The 27,825-nt window shown below is 43.1% G+C and overlaps 1 protein-coding gene across 1 annotated transcript in view; it reads left to right on the top strand.

Moving 5' to 3' along the window:
* The first annotated feature begins 12,220 nt into the window (after window positions 1–12,220).
* Window positions 12,221–27,825, top strand: part of Cat (catalase) — a 28,151-nt gene continuing 12,546 nt past the window's right edge. Inside the window, exons 1-8 of the mRNA XM_021231463.2 lie at window positions 12,221–12,393; window positions 19,626–19,797; window positions 21,486–21,596; window positions 22,716–22,846; window positions 23,443–23,547; window positions 24,099–24,224; window positions 26,243–26,434; window positions 26,932–27,084. Of these exons, the coding sequence (XP_021087122.1) occupies window positions 12,328–12,393; window positions 19,626–19,797; window positions 21,486–21,596; window positions 22,716–22,846; window positions 23,443–23,547; window positions 24,099–24,224; window positions 26,243–26,434; window positions 26,932–27,084 (1,056 nt within the window). The 5' untranslated portion in view covers window positions 12,221–12,327. The remainder of the gene's footprint in view (window positions 12,394–19,625; window positions 19,798–21,485; window positions 21,597–22,715; window positions 22,847–23,442; window positions 23,548–24,098; window positions 24,225–26,242; window positions 26,435–26,931; window positions 27,085–27,825) is intronic.

The raw sequence follows: 27,825 nt of genomic DNA, 5'->3' as shown, positions 1-27,825 counted from the left end.
TTTGAGATTCTCTCTCTTTTGCCCCCTCTCTCTTTAAAACAGGGTCTCATTATGTAGCTCTCACTGTCCTGGAACTCACTATGTAGACCAGGATGGCCTTGAACTCACAAAGACCTGTCTGTGGCTGCCTCCTGATTAAAGGTGTGCACCATCATGCCCCGCTCCATTTTGATTCTTAAAAGAAACCTTTTTAGTGAAATTAAGACATTTCCACTCTAAAGAGTTCTCTCCCTCTTTCTTAAAAAAATTATTTGAAAATATCTTCCCCCTTTCAGCAGTTAACAAAATATACCAGCAGATTTTTAAGGGAAAAAAAAACCATGAGCACTGTGCATGCTATACTGGTGCATTTGTGCTGGGAAATTGACAGTAAGCTCTACACACCACTTAGGATATGAAGAGAGGGTCCTTACCAAAGATGAGGGGGATTAGTGACATGGTCAGAAGTGAACAGACTTAGGCAAGACATTGTAGCCTTGTAGGTCTCATAGTTCTGTACAGGGAGGTAGAAATATTTTCCCTGGCTTAGCAGAACACCGAAGGCAAAGGACAAATGTGCTGTAGCACTCTTTCTTAGGATAGAAGGGTGCTCTGCTCTCCTACCTTTTAAAAAACAAGGTCTTCTTATGCAAACTTGACCTCAGTATCCCCCTGCTCTATCCCCTGAATGCTGAAATCACTCCAAGTCTGTTCCAATCTTGAATTTTAAGACACAAGCTACTGGAAATCAAGTGTAACAGCTGTGGTGTTATAGTGACCAAATATCCCAGTTTCCTCGGGACCTTCCTATTTTCGCAATGAAAGTCCCATGTCCCAAGAAACCATTCTGTTCTAGGCAAATTGGGTTGGATGATTTTCCAAATTGTGGACATATCAACAGTGACCAGGAGATGAACTGCAGGTAGGGGAGCAAAAGATTGTGAATACAATGGCAACTAAATGAAATGAGGTGGCAGTTACCATGGTGACAGTGGTGCAACCTGTTAGAAAAAGATGAAGGAGCCCAGCAGTGCCACTCACAGACTGACCTGGACTCCGTGGGAAGAACCATGCTGATGGCGTTAGCAAGCAGGGCCTTCCTGTCTTCTCACTGCTGTTGTAGTGAGTGACTCCAAGGTATTGGGGTAAGGGGCATCCCAGGAGTAGCAGCAGTGATTCCAACCCTTCTCTGTATCTACCTCCCCAGTGGTGTTCCCTCCACACTGGACACCAGGAAGCTCTGGCTCTTGGTTGCATGAGGCTCTCTGGGACTGGAATTTAATACCTGTTCATGTAATTACTTACCTTTTCCTATACCTGAAGGAGCCTTCACACACACACACACACACACACACACACACACACACACACACACCCCTACCTCAAGTGCTTTGTTGAAGGAGAAGACTCAAGGTTTAACTGTCACAAATTAAGGATTTAAAAACCACCACTGTGAGGGCTTGGGACACAATTTAGTGATGGAGTGCTCACTCAGATTCACAAGACCATGGGTTCCATCCAAGCAAAATAAAACAAAACCCTAGCACTGGGCATAGGAAGGGAGGTGTCCGCAGGGCTATATGGTAGACAAAACAGGTATCATAGTTCATTGGCCAGGAAACAAGTTCCAGTTAGATTTGAGGTTTTGACAAACAGGGGTCACTCCAAGTCCATGGTCCCAACCAGCTGAAACTCCTTAGAGGCGATTATGGTGAAATGCCATATGGTGTTCAGTTGTGCTATTTCCTAGGCCACTGTTACACTGCTGTCCCCCTTCTGCCTCTTCACAGACAAAAGTCACTTTCCAGTGGAGCAGTGTGGGCTTTTTAAGTCAGGTTTTCCTCCTCCCCTGGCCAGCTGTGCTCTTCCAGAAGCCATCTCAAGCTCTACTTTCTCTTCCATTCCCTGGGCTTTGCTCCTGCTCATCACATTCCTCCTAGCATCCCTGGGCTTTGCTCCTGCTCATCACATTCCTCCTAGCATCCTGACCTAAGTACTTGCCTCAGCACCACAGAGCAGAGATCTAGTCTCCATCAGTATTTCTGTTTTCTCTAAAGTCTGCATTTAGTTAGGATTCAGTTTGCCTGGCTGCGTCACGCACTTCGAATGCTCTGGAGGAAAGGAGTGTGTGCACAAAGTTTGGCTGCAGTGGCACTGTTTCTGCCTGTCATTTGCTAGGTATAGACATTCACTGGTGCAAAGGGTAGCTAAAATGGTTGGGAGTAGAGAGTTTGGGCCATCTGGCACGGTGCCGCCAGGGCTCTCTAATGTGTTTGTGCTCTTAATTTTCTCTCCTCCTTCTCTTCCTTTTTCTGTTTAAAATTTTTTTTAGATTTTTTTGTATTTTATTATTTTAATTTTAAATAGCTTGCTTCACATGTCAATCCCAGTTCCCTCTCCCTCCCCTCCTCCCGCACCCCCCACCATCCCCCACAGCCTCCCACCCTATTTCCTTCCACATAGGGGATATCTAGAGTCTGTCATTTCACTCAGGGCAGGGGCCAGGCACTCCCCTAAGAGTCCAGGCTGAGAGAGCATCCCTCTTTGTGTTATGGACACAGGAAATATGCATCTTGAAAGAGAGAGAATAACTTGGCTTTAGTCTTAACAATTTATGGGCTGGCAGACTGTTGTTTATTCACCATATATAGCATTTCTGATGGTTACAATACAATATATTTTCTAATCTTTAGGTCATGGGAATGTCAGTATATGAGAGAGAGACAAAGAAATAACACAAGGAATATAGAAGGTAGAAGGAAAACATGTGCCTTTTCTGGTACCAAGCACACCTTTCCCCTTTGCCTGCCCAATGCAAGGCTTTTAACTGTGCATCTTGTTGACTTCCCGATTCCTGGTCCCTGAGATCCACACTGCTGATTCATGCTTCCAAGCTTGACACTCTCTAGGGGATTCAGTGTGGCAGTGGAGTCTTGGTGAGCAGTGTTTTGGGCATCTTCTGTTTGATGTGGGTATCAGTGGCCCCAGTCTCTTTGCAACATTTTGATACTTTGTTCACAGTTTACTCCATGACTGAGTATTACCATAGAGCAGTGGCTTTCAACCTGTGGGTTGCGACCCCTAAGATCATCAGAAAATACAGATCTTTACATTATGATTCTGACAGTAACAAATCTACGGTTATGGAATAGCAATGAAAATAACTTATGGTTGTGAGTCACCACAACATGAGGAACTGTATTAAAGGGTCACAGCACTAGGAAGGTTGAAAAACCACTGATCTAGACACTTGGCTAACAGGAGCATGTTTGAGAATTCATGTTGGGACAAGGCAGAGTCCCTTTCCTGAACATAATTAACTCCAGCTGTCAAGATTTGTGCTCTCAGGGTTTCTGTCCACAGAACAAGATACAGAGTAGTCTCTAAGCCTAACTGTGTGCCTACAGCAAGACAGGGACATGTTCTAAACACCACCAAAGGGCCTGTCAGGATGATAATAGCTGATATTTACTAAACACACGACTGATTATACAGTAATAAAAAGCCAGAAACATATGTTCATTGTCAAGTAATTCCTTTCCTCGGGACAATGATATGAGGAAAGCCTAGAGTACTTATTGTCAGGGAACCTTGGAGTTTTATAAGTATTAACACGTGGCATCTCATGATACATAGATAGTTTAAGGGAATACAACAGTTTCTCAGTGTAGCTCACCTGACGACTGTGTTTACACTCTCTTGCTTTTTAAGGCTCTCTCTTTGTGTCTCACTTTCTGTCTGTGAAAACGCTTTAGGTCCAAGGTCAGATGTGATGTAGGTGAAGCTGGAGTTTCACTTTCTTCACTTCCTGTCTCTCTTCGTCTCGATACTCTACATATGGCATTCTCTGGGTCCCATTCTGCTTCTCAGTCCGTTGTCAAATACTTTATTGTTAGGGTATTGCCTGAGAAGAATCTGCCGTATGAACTCTTCAAGGAATATATTTACATTTTGGGGGTTACACTTTTTACTTTGGTACTAAAACTGCAAAAAGTAACACAAGCAGTACAAAAAAGGTAAACTCCTGACATGTTTGGTCTAGATTTTTGGATAAATGTTTGCTTGCTGTGTTTGTGTGTGTCCAGTCATACACATACACATTATCTCTGGCTCATTTGAGTGTGCAGACATCATGCTCTTTTTTAAACAACTGCAATTGACCTTTGTTTTCATGAGGCAATCACTTTTGACATTTGGCACAATTAAGAGATGATTGCTTCATGTCACAAAGTCTCAGATTTGAATTTGTTCCTGTCCACTTATCCTGAAAGAGGAGCGTCAGAGAAGTAGGTCAGCAGATCTTCTGGCTGCTGGTGGAAATGGAGTCTTTTAATGGACATGTTTTCTCAGAGAGAAGTCATTATACTACCTTAGAAGTCTGAGTCGCCACCTGCCCCTTTGCTCCAGGGAAAGAAGGTTGGCTAAAGATTTTTTTCTTTCATCCCTGCTGCTCAGTGAGGCTCCCCATCTCCAGCTGCCCTTTCTGGATCCTCTTATGTGCCCCCTTGGCCATTCCTCAGTCTCAGTGGCTCTCGAGAATCCACTACCACGTCCCATGCTTTCCATCAATGACATCATACTATGATCTTTCTTAATTATGTGAGTGCAAAAATATGGCTTCCTACAAAGCCAGGCCCTAGGTGGGCAGGAGGTGGCAAAATGCATTGGGTATAGTCTAAGCATATGGAACGCTCACCTTAAGTCTGCCTGCCTACTCTGTTGCAGGCAGAGAAATGTAGGAGTTGAGATTTTATCTCCAGAGCCTTGCCTTGTCTGAATTCTGATCTCATCACTAATTAGCTTCATGACTTTGGGAGGTGAAGATCATCAGATTCATAATTAAGTAGGTCATATACTGGAAAACCCCTGGAGCCTGGTCAGAGTAGGAGCAATATAAATTTTTGTTACAAACTGCTTTAAAAGGATAATGTGTGCTATGGGAAGATTTGGTTGGCACATAGATGGTTCTTTACAATATGACTTTATAGCAATGTGTGGAGTGGCTAGAGGCAGTCTCTTAACTAGAGTGCACCCTACAGGGATAAGTACAATGTAATATCCCAACATAAAATTGACTAGAGTTTTTAAAGAGTAGAAACAGTCTATAGAAGGCCCACAGGGGATGAAGAGCAGTGGAAATTCTTGTAACTGAGAATATTCAGAACTAATTGTCTAAGTATCCACCCCATTAGCCCTCACAGTAGTCCCAGTATGTCAATGTGGCTGATGTTGCCGGCTGACTATCAATATCGTTCACAATAAAAAACACTTCAGTTCTGCTGAACATACTATCAGCCAGTGAGCACCTGTCCCAGTTTCCCATATAGCGGGCTATAGCGGGCATGCCCATGTGACTAGATTCAGGCTAGTGGAAGGAATGTGGACAGAAATGAGTGTGCTGTTTCCAGGTTGGGCTCTGCAAACGACTGAACATTTGTGCCTTTGACCCTGTTCCCAGGGGCTGACATGCAGGCTGGACCTTGTAATCAGAGATGAAAGTCTTGAGTTAAGGTTGGCAAAGTTGCCAAACTAGCCTAGAATCTTCTAGGTCTGAGACATTTTGTGTGAAAGAAATAAATATTGGCAAATGTTAAAGCCATTTTATTTTGTTGTTCTTTTTGTTATAGTAGCTTAAATTACAACATAGAAGGTGTTTTGAGCTCCAATTTATGGAAGAGAGATGGATATTGTTTAGACTAAGTACCTTGGCAGAGGCAATATAGCTCTGTCAGTAAAGTTCTTGCTTTGGAAACATGAGGACATGAGGTCGATCCCAAGAACCCATGTTTTAAAAAGCCAGGTGTGGTGTCACACGAATGTAATCCCAGTGCTGGGGAGGCAGATACTTGGGCTTACTTAAAGAATTTCAGGCCAGTGAGAGACCTCATCTTGAAAAACTAAGCTGTGGAGTTGGCTCAGTACATAAGAAGACTTTCTCAAATGTAAGGACCTAAGCTCAGATCCCTAGCACCTATGTTAAAAAATAAGATGTGGATGCTCTTGTCTGTAATACCAGCCTTGGGAGGCAGAGCCAAGAGAATTCTAGAAGCTTTCTGGTCAAGCACTTTAGGAAAAGGGTGAGTTTTGGGGTTTGTGAAAGACTGTGTTTTAAAAGGAATAAAGGAGAGAAAGATAGAGTAAAACATCCTCTTCCAAGTCCACATGTACAGGCATGAGTACAAACACCCACACCCCAATACACATGCAACACAAACACGCACATGCATACACATTTACATACAAACACATTGTACACAAAACAAAACAAAAATCTGCCTCTTGTCTGCACATGCACACTTACCTGTGCACGCACACTCACACAGATATGTGTACACCATACACACATTCACATAAGACTAAGTGATTTGTCTGCAAGCATGAACTTTGTAACCAAGTGCTCTGTTGCTATTACCAGATGCTTAGCCAGGTTCCTCGATATTTTGTTCTTAAAGCTCTGCTGGATCTGTATTTATGGAAATAATGGACAGAGACACCTGGTCTCCCACAGACGATCATTCCAGCTATGACCAATGGTTTCCCTCAGTATCTGTGCTTTTATAACTATTTATGTGTCCGTAGATACTCAGTCTTGTAGAAGACTATACCTCACCCAATACTGGGGTTTGAATCCAATACCTATGCCTTGCATGTGCTAGTCAAGCCTCTGGAATGTGTTGACTTGCTAGTGAACCTTTGTGGGGTTTGTCTGGTTTCAGCCAGGGTCAAGCATGGGAACTCCACTTTGCAGCACAAAGGCAAGTCAAGTAAAACACCCCAGACACTGGAAAAAAACCTCTAGGCCAGGCATACCATCCCAACCATTAAGTGACTGCTTCACACAGCTTTTCAGGATGGCAGTTGACAGGAGGGACAATGACTAAGCAGCAGGAGTCAAAGCCAAAGTTAAACACCGAGTCCATTGTCCTGGCAAGTCTGACAGGGTGAAACCTCAGTTAAGGAGGCTTACTTGGTCTCCCAGGCTGTGAGATACCAGAATACCACCATTAATGAAGTCAGGCTTTCAGATCCCTGCCACAATGGGTGGATCACAATCCCTGTTCTTGGTGCCGTACTTGCCTGATTAATCTTTATGATTCAACAGCCTGCTTCTTCCTATTGCCTCTCATGCTCAGGCCAGGGGCCTTCCGAGGTATTCTTATAGCTTCTGTGTTCTCTCCTTCTTGGTATCCATCACACAGCTATTGCCTTGCTCTGTGCCCACGTTATCTTTGTCAATATAGATAAACTAGCTGTCTGTACTCACCGACAAAAGCCTAGGGCGTGGCAGCAGACTGGCTGTGTGAATTCTGCACGGTTGTGGTGGTGACTGAACGCCATGTGAGAGGTGTATATCTATTTTAAAAAATCCAATAAAATATACAGCTGTATTAGATTCTGAATGTTTTGTTGAAACAGGGTCGCAAGCAGCCCCGGCTGACCCAGAACTTAGGGAGCTTTGAGCTCCAGATCCTCCTATCTCTATCTCCTTAGTGATAAGACTGTAGTCATGCGCCACACCTGGCTAGATTCTGAAGGATCTAATAAAACATGTAACTTAGAAATATCTAGAATACACCCACTCACCTTTTAAATCTTATTACCAAAACCACATTCTGAGAGCCAGTGAGTGTAAGCTGGCTCAGTGTTACGGAGAACATCAGAGAAAATGTTGCGGGAGCCTCAACACGCTCACATGGTTTGAACCAAAGGTGACTTCTCAAATGAACCTCAAAGAAATGAGTGCAAATAAAGAGAAAGGAAGTAACTACACTGTTACAATTGGAAGGAAAAAAATAATGATCAGCCTAAGGGAATGAGTAAACAAAGAGACCTGCTTTGCAAATTCTTCAACTATCTGGAGGGAAAAATAACTTTATTTTTGTGTGTGTGTGTGGGTAGGTATAGAAAAGGGTTGAGAAAAACTTCATCCTGGAATGCTAAATGCGAAAGGCAGGACATGGGGCTGAGGACATGACCCAGTTGGCAGAATGCTTGCCTGACATGCACAAAGCCATCCCCAGCACCTCATAAACCAAACATCTCGGCATGCACTTACCTGTAATTCCCGGTACTGGGGAGGTGGTGTGTGGTGGATTGAATAAGAAATGCCCCATGCCATAGACTCGTGTATCTGAATGCTTGGCGGTCCAGCCTTGCTGGAGGGAGTATGTCACTGGGTGTGGGCTTGGGGAGCATGTCGTCTCCCCCTGCTCCCAGTTCCCGCTCTCTGCCTCCTGATGTGATGTCTCAGCTTTCTGCTCCTGCCTCTTATGCCTGCTGCTTGTCAGTGTCCCCAGCCCCTGCACAGCGTGGACTCTTACCCCTCTGGAACCATAAGTCAAAATAAATGATCTCTTCCATAAGTTGCTTCTGGTCATGGCATTTTATCACAGCAATATGAAAGTTACTAAGATGGGAAGAATGAAGATCAGAGGTTCAATGTCATCTTCAGCTACATAGAGAGTTGGAGGCCAGCTCAGAATGCATGATAACTTGTCTCAAAAAAAGTAAGTAAGTAAGTAAATAAATAAATGAAAATTAAGAAAAGCGTGACACAGTTACATATTCTACACCATTTATTTAAGCCCCCTCTCTCTTACCCTAATGTATAAGAGATAAAACACTGGTAAAAAGGACTGTTTGGTGTATTAGTCTGCAGTTTCCAAGCTTTGCATGCATGCAGTACATGTCTTGTTAAAAAGAAGCAGAAGTAAAAGCAAGCCCCCATCTGGTTTCTGTGTTTCTCTTTTCTCCAGCACTAGATTAGTAGCATGGTACACAAGGAATGGAGAATAAGGGCACATGGATTCTTTGTTCTTTCCAGACCTATGGCCATCAGCAGACACAGGGTAAACCTTGGCTGTCTCTTTCTGAAGCACTAAGGGTTGGGGTGAAATAGTTGGGGTTACATGACATGGCCATGTAGAAAAGAAGGTTTTTTTTCTTATTTGTTTTTTTTATTAATATTTTTTTTATTTTCCATTTTAAATTTAGATAAGAAACAAGGTTGCTTCACAAGTCAGTACGAGGTCCCTCTCCCTTTCCCTCCCCTCCTCCCGTGCCCTCCCCCCATCCCCCCCCCCCGTTATCCCCTCATTCCCCCAGGGAGGGTGAGGCCCTCCATGGGGGTGTCCATAGTCTGTCATTTCATATAGGGCAGGGCCTAGACCCTTCCCCAAGAGTTCAGGGTGAGAGTGCACCTCACATTGTTCTATGGGAGTCCAGAGACCGTGTGTATACTTGGGATGGGTACTGATCTGCTGTCCAAGGCTCAAAGTTTTTTTTTTTTTTTAGAATTAGAATTTTGTCTTCTTCTCTTGCTGCTCAGGCCAGATCCATGGTGGACTGGAGATGGACTTGGGGAGGGGTGGGGGCATTTGTGCCCTCCCCTTATAGCCAAGGCTTATTATAAAAGGAAATCGTTCTCTTTTTCATTGTGCTTTCCCCCCTCTTCGCTACTTACCCGCATTTATCTCTCAAAGCCACAGTGAAGAAAATTAAATCGAAATGTGTAGAAGATTCTGTTTCTTGGATGGGTGGGTGGACTCAAGACCTAAGTAAATAGCTACTCTGGTTGGTGTGACTTTTCCTGGGGCTTGCCACTGTCATCATCCAAGACATACATCTTCTACCTTCTTCCACTTGAGGAGAGAGATTTTACTCACGGAGATCCCTAACTGAGTGTCCAAGTTCATCTCTTGACATTTAGCCTGGACTTTAGATGCCCTTATACCAGGATTAACAGCAGTATGGTTTGTGCCAGTGTATTCTACTTCATTGAGCTCTGAACAATCAGAGAACGGCATTTCCTAAATAGCAACTTTATTAAATGCCAACAAAATACTTGTGCTTATATGAATAAAATGGGAACAAGTTGGTCTGTTGAATTCAGTGCTTGGAATTGCCTCAAGGAATCAGAGAGATCGGGTTCCAAGTACTTCTTGAAGCTATCAGAAATCTTCAGACGTGTTGCCACCTAAACTATGATTAAATTGTAATCCTAAAGATGATGGTTAGGAATTCTGCTTACAAGCCAGTATAAACTCATTGCCGTTGTTGGAAGTACACACCTTATTTTAAAATGCAAGACATGACAAGACCTTGTTTCTTTATTCTTTTTTTCTTCTGGAAACAACTCCTTAGGAATCCAAGACAACAGTAACAGAAACAGAGGAAAGAAAGAAAAAACAAAGGGAAGAAAGAACGAACCCAAAACCAAACAAGACACGTCTGTACCAGGAATGAAGGTGAACACATGACTCAGGGCTCTCTTATTTACTTTGTTCAGGTGTATTCTAGCTACAGAGAAGAGGTTGACACTGCTTCTTCACTCAACACTGACCTTAACTAGCAAGCCACTGGCTCTGGAGAGGAGTGGACAGGACTGGAATTTTGATTGTGTCTGTCAGTAATTGTATGACTTTGGGTAAGTTGTTTATTTAACCTCCTTATACCTCAGTTTCTTAGGCCATGTAATAAGGACAAAATTAGTATATAAATTACAGTGTTGTTGGGTCAACTAAGCAAATGTATTAAAAAAGTGAACAGTCAAGCAATCCATGATATATAGTAAACACTCAATTTGTGTTACATTTAATTGTGTGTGTGTGTGTGTGTGTGTGTGTACACAAGTGAAATAGAGACAACTTTTGGGAGTCAGTTCTCACCTTCTAACATGTAGGGCCTGGGTATCAAATCAGGTGGTTAGGCTTGGCAGGGGGCTCCTTTACTCACTGAGCTCTCTTGCTAACTCCATATTTTTTTTACTTTTGCTATCATTTATTTTTGTGGTAGGGCTTCACATATGCTAGGTGAGTACTCTACCACTGAACTATATCCCAGCCCTGTGCACGAACGTGTGTGTGTGTGTGTGTGTGTGTGTGTGTGTGTGTTTTGGTGGGTCAGAAGATATTTGGCTGTTGGGTTTTTCCTTCTACCTTGTGGGTATTGGGGATTGGGCTTGGCAATAAGTGATTTTCTTCCTGAACTATTTTGTTGGCCTTATGGAATTTTAGATGTGATAGTCACTGTCGTCATGGGCTTCACATTCTAGGGACAGTATGCATGTAGATACAGCAAAAGACACCAATAAATTGCACAGTGAATGGCAATTTTGCAGTTGTGTTAAGTACAATATAGGAAAAATACAGTAGAATATGTGATTGTTTCCCCAAGGGAGTGCGAAACTTTTACCACTGAGATTTTTGTTATCACATCTTTATAAGATCAAGAATAAGATTTGAAATGTCCTCAATCACATGTTCACAGTCCATAATTAAGGTGAAAGTTAAGAAGGTTTAATTTGAAAGTCATGGCATCTACACATGTGTATCAAGATGTTTAGAGACAAATCATAGCATCTGAGAGAAAATAGTCAATCTATTGACTGAAATAAAAAACAAGGCATAAGCTCACTAAATGTTTACACCTATTAGTAAATGTTTTATTTTCTGGCTTAGAAAAAAATTGTTTTTTGGAGACAGAGTCTCCTATCCCAGTCTTGTTTCAAATGCACTATTAACTGGGGATGACATTGAACTTCTCTGACCCTCTGCTTCCCCTCTGCTGGGGTACAGGCCTGCACACCATGCAGCTTGTATGATTCTGGGGACTAAGCCCAGGGCTTTGTGCATTCGAGGCAAGCACTCTACCCTCTGAGCCCTATCCCCAGACCCAACATAGATCCTTTCCCCCGAAAACTTTTCACAATTCTTCCTTGTTAGGGAGAAAATGGAAGAGCCTGCCACTGTAGTCAATAGAGGCCACTTGGACACAGTGGGCCATGTCACAAGGCCGTTCTTTGTTGCCCTCTCAGAGAGGGGGAGATCCTCACCCATCTGTGGTAACGTTAAATGGTTCTGAGTGTTGTTATAGTAAATTATTGCTATATAACTTGGTGAGTGATGATCCGTGAGTAAGAGAAGGGAGGAGGAAAAGGAACCACCCACCCATTAATACAAAAAAAGGCGTATACCAGTGAGAAAACTTTGCACAGAGGAATTAGATCTGGAATTAAAATGAGGAATTGCGACTCTCATTGCTCAAGCAGCACCTTGGAGGAGCCCAGTATAACCCTTTGGTCACTTCCCCTCTTCCCATTCCCGGGCCCATCTCCAAGAGCTCCCGCTTCTCGCCCCACCCTCCTTCCAATCCTGTCCCTTCTAGAGTACCAGTGACCAATCAGGTGGCGGCCATTCCGAGGGGTGGTTCGATGGTGGTGCTGATTGGCGGAGCCTAAAGTCACCTCTCCAGCCAGCCTGGCCGTTGTGATTGCTTACCCCGGGTAGAGACTACCAGTGCACCCAGCTGTCCTACCTGCCACGCTCTGCAGCTCAGAAATCCTACACCATGGCGGATAGCCGGGACCCAGCCAGCGACCAGATGAAGCATTGGAAGGAACAACGGTCCTCACAGGTACCCAGTGTTCTCCCAGAACCCTATGAGAGAGTGGGCGGCGGCGAGTAACGGCAGGGGCTCTCTTTGGGTGGCCTGCGCTGGGACTGCCCTTCTGGCCGAGCGCGGGTGTCTGCTTTCTGTCCCACGGACCGTTCCATTCCGCGGAGCAAGGGGTTGAGACTGCCAGCCTGCAAGACAGGGCGGGTGGCTCCTAGTTTGGAACTTGTGGCATCTGGGACAGAGGTCACAGCTTGAGGGAGACTCTTTAGGTCTATGAACCAGGAAGTGGGAGTCAGCTTCGACTTTCTATTTGTGAAATCTTAAATTTGCTCGTTTTGGTGTTTGGGAGGTACCCGGTCCTGTGCCCCCAGTAGTATTTATGGTGAGATGCAGTAGACACAACATTCAACGATTAAGTAAAGAGAATTTTTACAAGCATTGTTTCGTTGGCACTTATGAGCAAAAGATCTCGTATTATAGAACTGGCAATGACATTAGGCGGTGATCATTGTTTTGATTCCCAGAACTTTGAGTGCCAGTATGTGCCAGCTAAGCCTCACAATGCTGGGCAAGATGTACAAATTCTCAAGACCACACCCTGGAGAAGGTTAGAGTCAAGACTGAGAAGATGTATAAACAGATGATTACCATCTAGTTCTGATGGCAGACTAGCTGTGGAGTGTATAGTGAGTTTTGGAATTGGTTGCAAGGCTTCCCATGGGCAAAGACACTGTTACAATGTCTTCACTGATAGCAGGGATTTCAACAGACTTAGGGGCAATCCTGACCTGGGCATCTTTGAGACAGTAGAAACAGAAGTCCCATGGCTTCTGGTTAATATGTTGAGGGCGGGGCTGGAGGATCCTTTCCCCCTTGCTCTTTCTTAAAACCATACTCTTGTTGGTGAACTGGGTGGGTGGGTGGGGGGTCAGTGCCAAGTGTTCCTGGACTGAGTTTGGTCCCATCTTCATTCATTATTTTCAACTAGGTCCGTTCTGTTTCTTTTCTTGAGTTCTTCGAGTGAACCAGAAAGACATAGAGTCGTAATCAAGGACGTGCAGCTAGTTAGTGGTAGGGCCAAGATTAGAACGGGGCTCCTTAGGGCCAGGACCTGTTGAGTACCTACTGGCTGCTGAAGCCTGGTTCTTACTGTCACGGATACTTGGTGAACTGAGACACACTTGGTCAGAGAGGTGAAAGTAGAAAGTAAAATACATTTGTTCTTTAAAGTGACCTGTTTATTCTGAGATCAGTTTGCCTGTTACTTATTTGGGGGTAAAGTAAGCCTTAGCTGTTGATTTCTCAGGTGAGGTGCAGCAGGCCAACAAACACAAGATAAAACCGGGGGTCTCAGCTGAAATGTTGCTCTCTCCTGTTTCCGTGCTCTGTGAGTGTCACCTGTTGATGGTGATACTGATCTTTACTTCTTCAATTTGTGCTACTCTGAGTGAATATCTATTTCTAGGGGTCCTTCTACCTCCTGGAAGGAAATTAGCATCTCTTGTATAGCCTGGATAAGCACTTGATTATGAAAAGGTGGCAAGTCAGAAAAGCTGGAAAGATCTGCACTACCTACCTAAGTGTCCAGCTTCTGGATTGTACAGTTACCTTTTGTATAAGATTATCCATGTCCCTTTTTCCCTTATTCATCCATGAGATGAGTGATTTTTTTTAGTGTACCTCATCACCACTATATTTTATACCTGAACCCTGCAGGGATACGAATGGAGAGTATGGTGTGCAGGTGCAGTTTTACAGTGATATTTGCATGCATGTAGAGATGTGAGACATGTAGATTTATGTGTTCTGTTCAGCAAGGGTTAAGACACACATATACCATTACATCCTGAACCCTTGTCAAGATGCCAAGGCTGGACTGAGAAGATGCCTCCCTGGGTAAGGTGTTTGCTGTGCAGGCGAGAGGATGTGAGTTCAAACCCCCAGAATGCATGGAAAACTCTATAGTAGTGTGTACCTTATAGTCCCAGTGTCCTATGCAGAGTTGGGGATAGAGACAGGAGAACACAGGCCAGCTAACCTGGCATACACAGTAGAAAACAGCTTAAACAAAGTGAGCTCTGACACCGGAGGTTGTTCAGACTTCCACACACACATGAATTAATGCCTGTATACACACACACAAAGATAAAAAGCAAACAAATAAAGGGCCTATCCTTGAAAAGGTATAAACAAGGTTACCATCACCCTGTCTGATGTAGGAAATTAGTGTTCTGGGTGATTTAAACTATTGATTTATGGATTTTTGTATATGGCTCTCTTTTGTTTATGTGTTTAGCAAAAATGGTTTCCAGTTATTCATGTTGGGCCATGTATCAGCAGTTAGAACTTTCCACACTATGTACTGCTTGTTATGTGACCAGGCCACTGTTTGTTTATACTATTGCTGGACACCTGGCTTGTTTTCAGGTTTGGATTATTATGAATAAAGTTGATATGAAAATTCTTATACTAGTCATTTTTATACACCTACACTTGGATTTTTCCTAGAAAACAGCTGGATCTGCTAGCACATGCCTGTGATCCAAGTACTAAGGAAGTAGAGGCAGGTGGATCACCAGTTTAAAGACATCCTGAGTTATATTGTCAGAATCTTGTCCTAAGTAAGACAAAAACCCAAACTATTTACAGTAGATATACTGGGGCTGTAGGGCTAATGGCTGTTTTAGGGACAAACCGCCCAGTCATCTTCCAAAGTGGTTGTCCCTTGTTACATTTCCATCAATAACATGGGAGTTCTGGTTGCCTTACTTCCTGTCAGCTTTTATTGTTGTCAGACTTTTAATTAGTCATTTCTCTCCATGGTTTTAATTTACTTTGCTCTGATGGACTAGAGGCGCAGAACACCCTTTTAGATGTCTGATGACCATGGGCATAGGCTCCTGTGTAATCTGTTGGTATCTCTTACATCCTTTTAAAATTGTATGGTTTGTCCTTTCACGATTGATTCATGGCCCTCGTTTAAGTTCAGTCTTGTGTGGGCAAAGTGCTGTAATAATGGTGTCCAACATACACAGTGACACAAACACATCAGAAATTTCATTCTTACTTGTGTGATGGTTCAGAGTGGTTTGAGGTTGAAAACAGTAGGGGTGTTTTGTCCCTCATAATTATTGAGGGCCTTAGCTGAAGGTGGCTTCCCATTGATTAGTACTTGGTTCTAAGTGCTTGAAGCAGGGGCCTGGAGAGATGGCCCAGTAGTTAAGAGCACTTGCTTTCCCTGGCCCAGGACCTGGGTTCCCAGCACTCGCATGTGACTCGCAATGGTCTTTAGCTCCCGTTCCAGGGGATCTGGCGCCCTCTCTGGCCTCCATGGGTACTGTACCCACATAGTGCACATACATGCATGCAACAAAACATTTATACACATATAGGTAAGTATTTTTAAGAACAACAGCAAAGCCCCCCCCCTCCCCAGTACTTGAGGCATGATGTTCATCCACGGAAAGGTTAAATATATGGAGAAGGGTACTTGGGAAGCTTAGGAATCAGATTCACTTCCATTCCAATTGCCTTAGTTGCAACTGTGTTATGGAATATGTGCAAGGGAAGTTGGGAAGGAAGTGTGGTCTAGGAAGCCACATTATTATGCCATCTAAAACACACACTTCATAGTTCCTGGGAATCTATCCATGTATTTTCTTGTAATGTGACGATGAGTTAGAAGACTTCAGTCTCTTTTTAGACTGTATTAATTTTGTTTTTATGACATTAAGATGTCCTTTCTTTTACTTTCACTAGAGCTGTAAATGTAAATGTTGAAACTATCAGCACTGACTTATTTCCTTTCTCAAGAACCAGATGCCCATAGATCAGTATTTATCCCTGGCATCCACATGGACTTTGGGAGCCCATTCCACGTGGAGGGATGCTGTCTCAGCCTGGACACATGGGAGAGGGCCCAGGCCCTGTCCCCGATGATAATGACAGACTTTGGAGATTCCCCCATGAAGGGCCTCACCCTCCCAGGAGAGTGGAGTGGGATTGGGGGGTTGAAGGGGTCAAGGGAGGAGGGGAGGGAGTGGGAGCTGGGATTGACATGTGAAGCAAGCTTGTTTCTAATTTAAATAAAAAAAAGATGATGATGAAGAAGAAGAAGAAAAAAAAGAGAACCAGATGCCCAGTGCCAAGTTGGATGGACCCTTCTTTAGAACCAGAACTAGAGTGTTGATTACTGTGAAAACAATTTAGAAAACGGGAGTCTTCTGGTGAGCAGATGTTGCTGACAAGTGAATTGCAAGCTTTGTGAACATTGATCGTTGAGCATTGAGTCCAGTGTTTTCATAAGCATGACGTACGCCCATCTAAAAAACGTATCTCTCTCTTCTTCTCAAAATACATTGAAGAGACCGTTCTACAGGTATCCTCAGAAGTTTGCCTGGAACTGAAACAGGAGTGTTGCTGCCCACTGTTCAGATCACATGGGCTCTTCCTTTGCCATACCCAGGTTTAATAAGTCACCTCTGACCACTGGAAAACTTGAACATCAGAGTCCTGACTCTGTCCTATCCCCTTATTAGTGGGGAGAGTCTTCGGCTTAGCCTGTTCTTCCTGTTGTGAGTTTTCTGTAACAGAATTTATGTTTTTGAGGTTAACCCTGATAATCAGTGTGTTAAGGGCACACTGCCAACAGGAGGGATGGAGAGGGAGTAGCCGAATTAACTGTTGGTGTCTATGAGCTTTCATGTCTCATGCAAGCAGGAGGAGCAGAGTTGCTCAGTCACAGTGTGTCAGCAGGAGAGGCATGGCACAGGGAGTCACATTTTGATAAGTCTTTGTGTAACCCACAGTCTAGGCTATTCATGTTTTTTCCCCTAGGTTAGAAAGCAGGAGCTGACTGTAAAGGAAGTGTAAATCAGAAAATATTAATTCATGGTTATCATTTTTGTTGTTAGCTTCCTTTTCTAAAGAACCTCAACTCTGCCACTTCTAATGAAAAAAAGGAAAGGGGTATTTTTCATCTCTTGATGATTTATGTTTCAATTCTTAAGCCTTTCTCTCCATACTCTCCCTCTGCTCTCTGCCCTATGAATAACTGAAGTAGATCAGGCCAGTCATGGTGCTAACAAATTTTAGATCTATTTTCAAGACAGAGAAAACCCCTCTTTGCAGTCACTATTTTGTGTACTTGGGAGATCTGATCTTTGTAAAAAGATTATTTTAAATGGTTTTTAATTATTGAAAACTAGTAGCAGTGTTTTGACCATGAAACAACAAAGTGAATATTTGAGATATATTAGCAACTACTGTGACCTGTTTACTCATGTAACTTATAAATAAGACAGCATAGCTTTGCTTGACAAAACATTTCTCATGTGTGTAACCCAGTGACTATATTCAGTCGGTTGTTGGAGTCCTGGCTCGGTGAGGGTGGGACCTGACCTTTACCATTTTCCTCCAAAGACAATGGTAAAACCAATTTTCCTAACACTGGTCTCATGAAATTATTGGGGTGTTTAAGTGAAATAACTGTGTGGCCTATTCTCCAGCCCCACCAGCTCATTCTAGTTGGTAAATCTTTATTGCATGGCGGCATTATGAGGTTCACTATAATTGTTTTCAGGGCTGAGGATCCAACCCAGAGCCTCATGCATATGAGAAAAGTACTTGACCCTTGAGCAAGACCTGCTTCCCAGTGCATCAGATTTCTGTCCTGTGCTCCCCTGAGTATTCCCTGAAGTTAGGCAATCTTCCTTTTCAGTCTTTGCCCTCTGGCCTCTTTTCTGAACTGCCGCCTGTTAAAGTCGTTTCTGTCTTGTTTGTTTGTTTTGGAGGTGAATTGTATGTACTCGAGGCCAATCTGTTAATGATTTAGGAAATTTGGTCAAGTGGCAGAGTTTTGTTTATGAGTTTTACGAATTCCAAAGTGACTTTCTCAGTGTTCTTCCATGTGTAGCTCACTGTACAGTACCATTCCCTATGGGCCTATGGGGGCCATTTTCATCCAAACCACCTCTGTAGCCATGGGGGAAAATAGAGCTAGGGTGTGCACAGTATCATGTGGGACCTTGGTCACTCAGGAGGGAAAGCCAGGAGACATCTGCTGTAACTAGATGAGGAAACGGTGCATATTACAAGTAGTTGTTTGGTGAAGTAAAATATCCTGCCCTGTTTCAGAGACAGTGACTTCTTTAGAATATCAGTAATATTATAATACATATATCAGAACAATTGTTTTTAGTCAAAAGGCACAGAATTTTTTGTTGTTGTTGTTACTGTTATTGTTTGTTTTTTTAAAGTAAGAAGTGATTCCACACCTAGCCAGCACACATACAACTTTAGAAAACTGAGTGTCTACCCACAGCATTACTTCTAAAGGTCCCCAGTGTGGATTGTAAGTCAGTAAACTCCAAGGCATGACAAAACTCAGCCCTAAGGGAAGCTCCAGCTGGCATGAATTCTTTGAAAGACCATCTTTTTACTGTTAGGTTTTTTGGGGGGTTATTAATTTATTTTTTTACATTCCAGTCCCAGTTCCTCCTCCTTCCTTTCCTCCCAAACCCTCCACTCCCCCCCCATCTGTTCCACAAAGAGGGTGAGGCCTCCCCTAGGAAGTACTAAGTCTGTCCCATCATCTTGTTGAGGCTGAACCAAGGCACCTCTCCACCCCTACACTCCTGTGTCTAGGCTGGGCAAGGTATCTCTCCATACAAAATGGGCTCCACTAAGTCAGTTTGTACATTAGAGTTAGATCTTGGACCCACTGCCAGTGGCCTCATATATTGTCCCAGTCATACCATTATCACCTATATTAAGGGAGCCTAGTTTGGTTTTATGCAGGTTCCCCATTTGTCAGACCTGAGTCAGTGATCTCTCAATAGCTTGGGTAAGCTGATTCTGTGGGTTTCCCCATTGTGGTCTTGACTCCTGTGTTCATATTTTCACTCCTCCCTTACTTCAATTGTTACTGTTAGTTTTGACATTGGGTATCACGAATATAATGTTCTCTTTTGGAGGCGCTTATCTGGAGGCTCGTGTGGAATCCACCGCCCATCTCTAGTAGCAGCTGGATAATGTCTGCCAGGTAACAGACATTAGTCGCCTTTGCTTCCCAGAACTAGTGTCTTAGGAGTTGATGTTGAGGTGTGACAAGGATTTCCTAGAACGGACTGTTGGGTTTCAGCCTTTAGCACACAGAAAACTTAAGAACGAGGAAGAAGGTATAAAAATTGCAGGGTATGACAGTAAGTTAAGGGGTTAACTGTAGGTCTTTTCCTTTTGTGCACTCACAGAAACCGGATGTCCTGACCACTGGAGGCGGGAACCCAATAGGAGATAAACTTAATATCATGACTGCTGGGTCCCGAGGACCCCTTCTCGTTCAGGATGTGGTTTTCACTGATGAGATGGCACATTTTGACAGAGAGCGAATTCCTGAGAGAGTGGTGCATGCAAAGGGAGCAGGTGAGAGCTGTCTGTGTTCTTCCCTACTAACCAGGCTCAAAGGATTTCCCAAAGCTCTGTAGTTAACAGACGTAGCCTTCCTTCAGTAAAGCCCCCGAGCTCCATTCTTGGAAGAAAAGACTACTTTTCATCAATAGAAGAGTAGCCTAGGTTAGATTATACATATTATATAGTATACATGTAGTTATTCGTTTAACGTGTATGGGTGTTTTGCCTGCCTGTGCACCTTGTACATAATTGGTGCCAAGGAGGCAAGAGGGCACTGGATCCCCTGGAACTGGAGTTACAGACCGTTCTGAGCTGTCACGTGGGTTGTTGAACCTGGGTCCTCTGGAAGAGCAGCCAGTGCTCTTAACTGCTTAGCCACCTCTCCAGTCCCAAAGCAGTTTTTAAAATACTAACTTTTGGGAGCTGGGGACATAGCTCAGTTGGTGAAGTGCATCCTGCGCAGCTGTGAGGACCTGGGGGTACGTCAGCATCCATTTGTAAAAAATGCGGACATGCTATAGTGCGCTTGTGAACTCAGTTCTGGTGTGTGGGAGGAGAGGGGAGCAGATAAAAGCTCTTGGCCAGCTAGCCTAGCCAAATTGACGAACTTCAGGGTCAGTGAAAGATCTGCCTCAAAAAATAAAGGTAGGAAGTAATGAAGGATAACCAGTTTCTTCTCTGACCTCCACACACATACACAAAACAAGCAAACAAACAGTAACTTTCCAGCCAGGTGTGACATGTGCCACATACCTGTAATTTCAGCACATGGGAATCAGGGGCAGAGAGAGACTGAGTTCAAGGCCAGCATGTGCTAAGCAGAAATATCCTGTCTCAATAAATCAAGGACTGGGGATATAACACAGTATTGGCGTGCTTATCTAGCTAACCTAGGGTTCAGTCACCAGTACCACATACACTAAACAGTAACCTTTCATTATTGTGTCCATTATATAGTTCAGTGAAGGAATGAAAACACAGCCTTACTGATTTCATATCTTCTTTATAGATAAGTTTCTTCCTGTCATTTAAAAATTAATTAATTTATTAAAACTTTCTTCATTTTACATACTAACCCCAGTTCCCCCTCCCTCCTCTTCTCCAGCCCCTCCCACCTCCCCCCATCCCACTCCTGTCCACTCCTCAGAGGGGGTAAAGCCTCCCTTGGGGAGTCAATGAAGTCTGGTTGAGGCAGGACCAAGCCCCTCCCCCTGTACTGAGGCAAGCAAGGTATCCCACCATAGGGAATGGGCTCCAAAAAGCCACATCATGAGCCCATCTTCCCATCATTTTATGTCTTCTCTGTTGCCATCTGGTATGCCTTTCCATTTGCCGTTTGGCAGCTGTTCTTTCTGCCCCATCTCCTTCCCCGGAAATGGGTCCTGCCGTGGCTTTCCTTGGCCCCTGCCTCTGCCTCAAGGCCTTCTAAAGCCCTTGTCCTTTGGTCAGCCTTGACCAACTACCTAATCCCAGCACCCATCATCGCCTCTTGGCTCCAGCTGTGTGGCACCCATTTGAGCACTGGGTGATAATAGCTTTGCATTTGGCTCGTACCAATGCGTTCGCTGCTTCTCCCCCAGTCTATTGGCAGATCCTGGAACGCTGCTGCTGGTGTGTAGTTTTCTTGTCACAGGTGCGTGTTGAGGGCCTGATAGTTGAGGTGATGGTCTTGTGCTGAGAACTTCTGACTTTCTCATTAGGTGCCTTTGGATACTTTGAGGTCACTCACGATATTACCAGGTACTGTAAGGCAAAGGTGTTTGAGCACATTGGAAAGAGGACCCCCATTGCCGTTCGATTCTCCACAGTCGGTAAGTCGGTCTGTTTTGCATGCCTCCTTTGGTTCCTCCCACTTGCACCTTATTTGGGGTCATTTATAACTTAATCTCAAGAAAACCATACTAAGAAATAAGAAACAGGTATTTTTGTACATTTTAGCCTGTTTTACTATATAGAAAATATCTAGAGACATGTATGAAGTTACTGTTCTGTTTGAAGACACAAAGGAATATGACATTTTAAGATAACTTTCTACAAGGGTTGCCTCAAAGGGAAGTATGGAGTGGAGATCTTATTTAATAACCATTGTAACAACTGCTCTTTACTGAGAATTAAGTATAGAGCAACAATAGTATAGGTGATTTACTTATAGTAATCTGTAGATCTACTTTGTAGTATGGGATTAATATATTCCAGAATGATTAGGAAATTTTATTATTGTGTTACAGAATTAGTATTTGTATCTAACATTATCATATATATCTTAACACATCACAGTGTCTCTCTGTTAGGTTCTGTGCTTAAAAACAAACAACAAACAAAAAATCATGGCATGAAAAAAGGAATGAGATAATTAATAAACTTGTATTTTAGCTAATTTTCTTAATACCAGCTTCCCCACAACTCAGTCTTTATTATTTTTATTTTATGTGTATGGATGTTTGCCTGCATACATACCTGTGTACCACGTGCATGCCTGGTGTCCTCAGAAGCCAGGAGAGAGAGTCATATCTGCAGGAACTGGCGTTAGATGGTTGGGAGCTGCCTTGTGGGTACTGGGAATTGAACTTGAGGCTTAAACTCTGCTTAAAAGCAACCAGTGCTCTTAACTGCTGAGTCATCTCTCTAGCCCCAAACGACTCACTCTCTGTTTATTACTCTAATCTTCATAATTATTTTCTTACTTTAATTACCTGTTTAAATGGATAATCTTGTCAGCTGTTGGTATATGTATGATCTCTTGTCACTTTTAACTCATTCTTTTGTCTCGATCCAATTAGCAGGTAGGTTGTGGTAAAAATACCACAGACATTTAAGTAACTAATCTGATTCCAGGAAGTGGACTGAAGATGCTGAGTTTCTCTGTGAGTTATGGCTTCTTGGCTGCAGTGTACTTGGCTGCACTTCATTCTTCCATTTGAATCTTCCAGCTGGAGAGTCAGGCTCAGCTGACACAGTTCGTGACCCTCGTGGGTTCGCAGTGAAATTCTACACTGAAGATGGTAACTGGGATCTTGTGGGGAACAACACCCCTATTTTCTTCATCAGGGATGCCTTATTGGTAGGTGATAGACTGTTTCTCTCTCTACAACTGTTGTTGAGTTATATTGATTTCCAGTTCTTTTTAGGGATTGAAGTTTGAGGATAAGCCCTGGAGAAAGAAGTGGATTGTTTGGGTTGCTCTTAAAAATTTTTTTTTCAGAATTTAGTACAGCAGTTCTCAACCTGTGGGTTGTGACCCCTCAGGGGGTCACATACCAGATATCTTACATATCAGATATTTACATTATGATTCATAACAGCAGAAAAATTGTAGTTATGAAGTAGCAATGAAATAATGCTATGGCTGGGGTCACCACAACATGAGGAACTGCATTAGGAAGGTTGAGAACTTCTGCTCTATAAGATCAAATGATAATTACCATTGGCCTTAGATTTGGTATGTCAAGATTCACTGACTAGTGCAAAAGTCTGGCTTCTATTATAGAGCCTAGAGGATTAGTCAGCACTAGTTTTGTCTAGGAAGCAGATAGAGGCTATTTCTATTTGCGTGTGTGTGTGTGTGTGTGTGTGTGTGTGTGTGTGTGTGTGTGTGTTTGGTGGAACTTACATTTGGGATTTTTATTTACTCTTTCTTTCTTCCCCACCCCCATTTAGTTTCCATCCTTCATCCATAGTCAGAAGAGAAACCCACAAACTCACCTGAAGGACCCTGACATGGTCTGGGACTTCTGGTGCCTCCGTCCAGAGTCCCTCCATCAGGTGAGAAACCCTTCTTTTTTACTGTTATAATGTATCACCTGGGTGGCATTGTTAATTAGGCCTTATAATATGTTCTTACTGTTCCAGGTGTTTTATTGGAATTGGCTTCTGGTTTTTTTTTTTTTTGGGTGCTTCTTCAGATTTCTTGATCATAAGGAATTTACAGTGGCATGGTGCTTGGATAGTTGGACATGCTATCAGTTAATATTTAGCAGACTAGAAATAAAGTCTAGTCTGAGGTGAAGCTGTGTATTAGGGAGATGAGAGAAAAATGAGCTAAAGTCTTTGCTATTAAAATTAAGCTTAAAGAATGTGTAATTCTAGTTTCCAGATTTTGTTTTAATGTTTCTCCATACAATTTTTATAATATTATTGATTCATGCTTTGCCATGCTCTACAATTTCATTTTCTGTAGGCAAAACAATGGTAACTCCTCCCAGGGAAAGTTAGCGGGTGCGTTCTATGTTCTGAGGAATTTTCTGGAAATGCATGCATGTAAAAACTTGGGACACTTCAATTTCAATGGGAGGATTTCTATTTCTGTTTCTTAGATTTCCTTCTTGTTCAGTGACCGAGGGATTCCAGATGGACATCGGCACATGAATGGCTACGGCTCACACACGTTCAAGCTGGTTAATGCAAACGGAGAGGCCGTCTATTGCAAGTTCCATTACAAGGTACTGTTGTCTGGGAAGAGGGAACAGGCTCCTCCTGTCTGGACAGAGGGTACAGGCTCCTTCTCCCCATCTCTCTTTCCTTCTCCTGAAAGGACTGAGCAGAGATTGAGAATTCTCCCACCTTTCTCTGTCTTCCATCTGAGCGTACAAAGCATTGATAGTGATGAGTAGCACTGTGAATATTTTGTTGGCCACCAATTCCTGGACAAAATCAGCCTAGTAAAATTAGAATAGTGTGCAGTTGGTCAATCGATTCTTCCTTACATGTAGTTAGAGGTTGGGGTACATGGCTTCTGTCTTTGGTGCTATCTTGGCTTATATTACAATGAACATATTTACCAGTGAACTCCAGAGGGTTAACGCTATTCTCTGAGCACCCCAGGAGGTTAAAAACTTCTGTTTCTAGCGGGGCGTTGGTGGCGCACGCCTTTAATCCCAGCATTCGGGAGGCAGAGGCAGGCGGATCTCTGTGAGTTCGAGGCCAGCCTGGTCTACGAGAGCTAGTTCCAGGACAGCCTCCAAAAGCCTCGGAGAAACCCTGCCTCGAAAATCAAAAAACAAAACAAAACAAAAAAAACCAACTTCTGTTTCTAAATGCTACTGCTAACCTAGAAGGAGGTGGCTTCATGGCAAATGAAGTCTCCCTCCTTTTAGTGTATGTGACACTGGAATTGAACCTAGGACCTCACACGTGCTAGGAAAGTGCTCTATCAGTAAGCCGCCACACTCCCAGCACCTCTTGTATTTTGCAACAGATCTCATTAAGTTGACCAGGTTAGCCTTGAAATTATTTGATAACTCAGCTGAGCCTTGAACTTGCAAGCCTCCTACCTCAGCCTCCTGAGTAACTGGGCTTTCAGGCCCACACCACCAGGCTCAACACATCTTCCCCTTTTAACAGCATCTCAAAGGCCCACTTTCCTCTGTCCTGTTTTAATACTTATTTTAATAAGCTATTTAGGAGTATTAAATGGGAAAACTGTTTACTTTATATCTTGGCTCAACATTAAGAAAACAGTTGGTCCCTGGATTTATAATTGCCAAAGGGAGATGTGTAAGGTCACTTAGAGCAAGACTCAGTGATTGTGGGGAATTAGGTTATTTCCAGAGTGCCGTGGTGTATATCTAAGGCAAACACTAATACAGCATGTCCAAGAGGCATCTGTAACTCTCATGCTTTTTCTGAAGCAGTGTCCATCAGATGGTGAGTCGGTTAAGAAGATGTGATACAGTGGACGGCTGCTCTCTGTCTGTCTGTCTGTCCATCTGTCTGTCTGTCTGTCTGTCTGTCTCTCTCTCCCTCACACACACACACATCACAGAGAGACCCTGTCATTGTGACTTTGAGTGGAACTGTAGACCACTGCGCTTAGTGAAATGAGCCAGGCGTAGAAAGACAGATGCGGCATGCTCTGTGTCAAAGGTGGACTTTGAGAAGGGGATGGAATCCGATTGGTGGTCATCAGAGGCAGGGAGAGTAGGGGCTGGAGGGATGAGAAAGTCTAGTCTGGATGATGGTACTGGGTCACTGCTGGGGGGGACCAAGGTCTAGTTGCACAGGGGAGTGACTTCAGCTCTCAAAAACCCACAAGAAGGGATTTGAGTGTTTTGCTTTAAGTAAATGACAAAAATTCTCCATTATTATGCATAATTTTGGTGTTTTAATGCATAATTTAAAAATAAATTAAACTTAAAAACCATTTTTAAAAGCCCTTTAATTTTTATAATCTCTTGTTTATTTTCACTGACGAGAGTTTTTGTTATCAAGAATTTTTTCTGATTAAAAAGTAACATAAGCATAGGAATGCAAATGATATAGAATACATAAAGGGAAAGAGAGGAGGAATGGTTTTAAATGTGAAAAGCGTAGAAGTCCCTTCGACATTGGAAAGAATTGCGATGAGTGAGAACAGTCAGATCGAAACAATAGAAGCATGATGTAACGGAAGTGTCGTCTGGTTACGTTTTGGTCACCTCTTCCCTGAACTTGGTGTGAGCTTTCTTCTTTCACTCTGCAGACCGACCAGGGCATCAAAAACTTGCCTGTTGCAGAGGCGGCCAGACTTACCCAGGAAGATCCAGATTACGGCGTCCGCGATCTTTTCAATGCCATTGCCCAAGGCAACTATCCATCCTGGACTTTTTACATCCAGGTCATGACTTTCAAGGAGGCAGAAACTTTCCCATTTAATCCATTTGATCTTACCAAGGTAAGTCAGCAGAAACTACATCGTTTTTGTAAGTGTCTTCCTGCTTATAATAATGTAATATTATTTTATGTTGTTCATGGTTAATATAATAATAGTAGTAATAATAATAATAAACCACAGCTAAACATTCACAGTAACGGGGTGGGTTGGACTTGAGGTGGTAGCTCTGCAGGGTCCTCACGCCTGTGAGTGGGTGCCTGCCAGTGCCTCACTTCACTCCCTTGTGGGAAGTTCACTGGAGTCACTTTGTAGGCTTCCTGTGTTATTAGCAGGGGACAAGTTTCGAAAAGCTAATATACTCTGGTTCTGCACAGTTGTCAATATTTACCACTTACTATTATAATATGATAATGCAGTCACCTGAAATTCTTATCAGGCGTCTCTTGGGTTAATTATTTTCACTGGCTTGATTATATTTGAAAGTGGGTGTTTTCATGGATGCCTTTAGTATCCACCAGTTGGCTATTTGGTAATTATGAATATGGCATTGTTTTCAGATTTGGCCTCACCAGGAGTACCCTCTTATACCAGTTGGCAAACTGGTCTTAAACAGAAACCCAGTTAATTACTTTGCTGAAGTTGAGCAGATTGCTTTTGACCCAAGCAACATGCCCCCTGGCATTGAGCCCAGCCCTGACAAAATGCTTCAGGTAAGCCAGTGAGTTGAGATGTTCTGAGGCGGGTGTCTGTTTGTGTGCACACAGTGTATAACTTGACATGATCTTTATATAAGGAATTTCTAGAACTTCCATTTGAGTTTAATCGAGGTGCCTGACTCCTGTGAGATCACTGGAATGAAATATCCTAAGTGGTCATTCTTTAGTTAAACCATGTCCATGGTAAAGTATCTAGCTAATATTTGAAGATGTGAACACTTGATCTTGGAAAAAGACGCAATAGAAATGTCTCCATAGTTTAGAAAAACAGTTACATGCTTAGCCAGCCTATAAGGCATAATAAATTATTAGAATCACTGACAGCATCATTTTATCCATTTTCTATTGCAAGGTGATACTTCCTATTTCCTATCTGTGAAAATAGCTCCATAGATGATTTTTATTAACCTGATTTTGTGGTTAATGGCAGTGGATTAGTTTAATCATGTGATCTCACCAGACATGCAGTGCCCTTTAAACCACTTTCTAGGGTGCTCTGCCAAGAGTTCAAAGAGTGAAAATTCTACTTTGGACCAGGAATCCGTAGGAAAATAATTGGCTTAATAATTGCTGTGCAAGGAAATATTTTGTGATTTTAGACTCTGGACACAAAACAGAAGTTAAAGATTAGGCCTTAGATCAGATCACAGAGGTAAAAGGTGGCTGCTGACGTAAGTTCTGATTTAGGCAGGCGTCAGGTTCCTTGGCGAGCCAGCTGAGGTTCTCCGCATGTCT

This window comes from Mesocricetus auratus, unplaced genomic scaffold, assembly GCF_017639785.1.
Source record: "Mesocricetus auratus isolate SY011 unplaced genomic scaffold, BCM_Maur_2.0 Super-Scaffold_100004, whole genome shotgun sequence".
NCBI lineage: Eukaryota > Metazoa > Chordata > Mammalia > Rodentia > Cricetidae > Mesocricetus > Mesocricetus auratus.
Note: the sequence above shows the minus strand (reverse complement) of the source record. Positions and strands in the feature narration are given on the sequence as shown.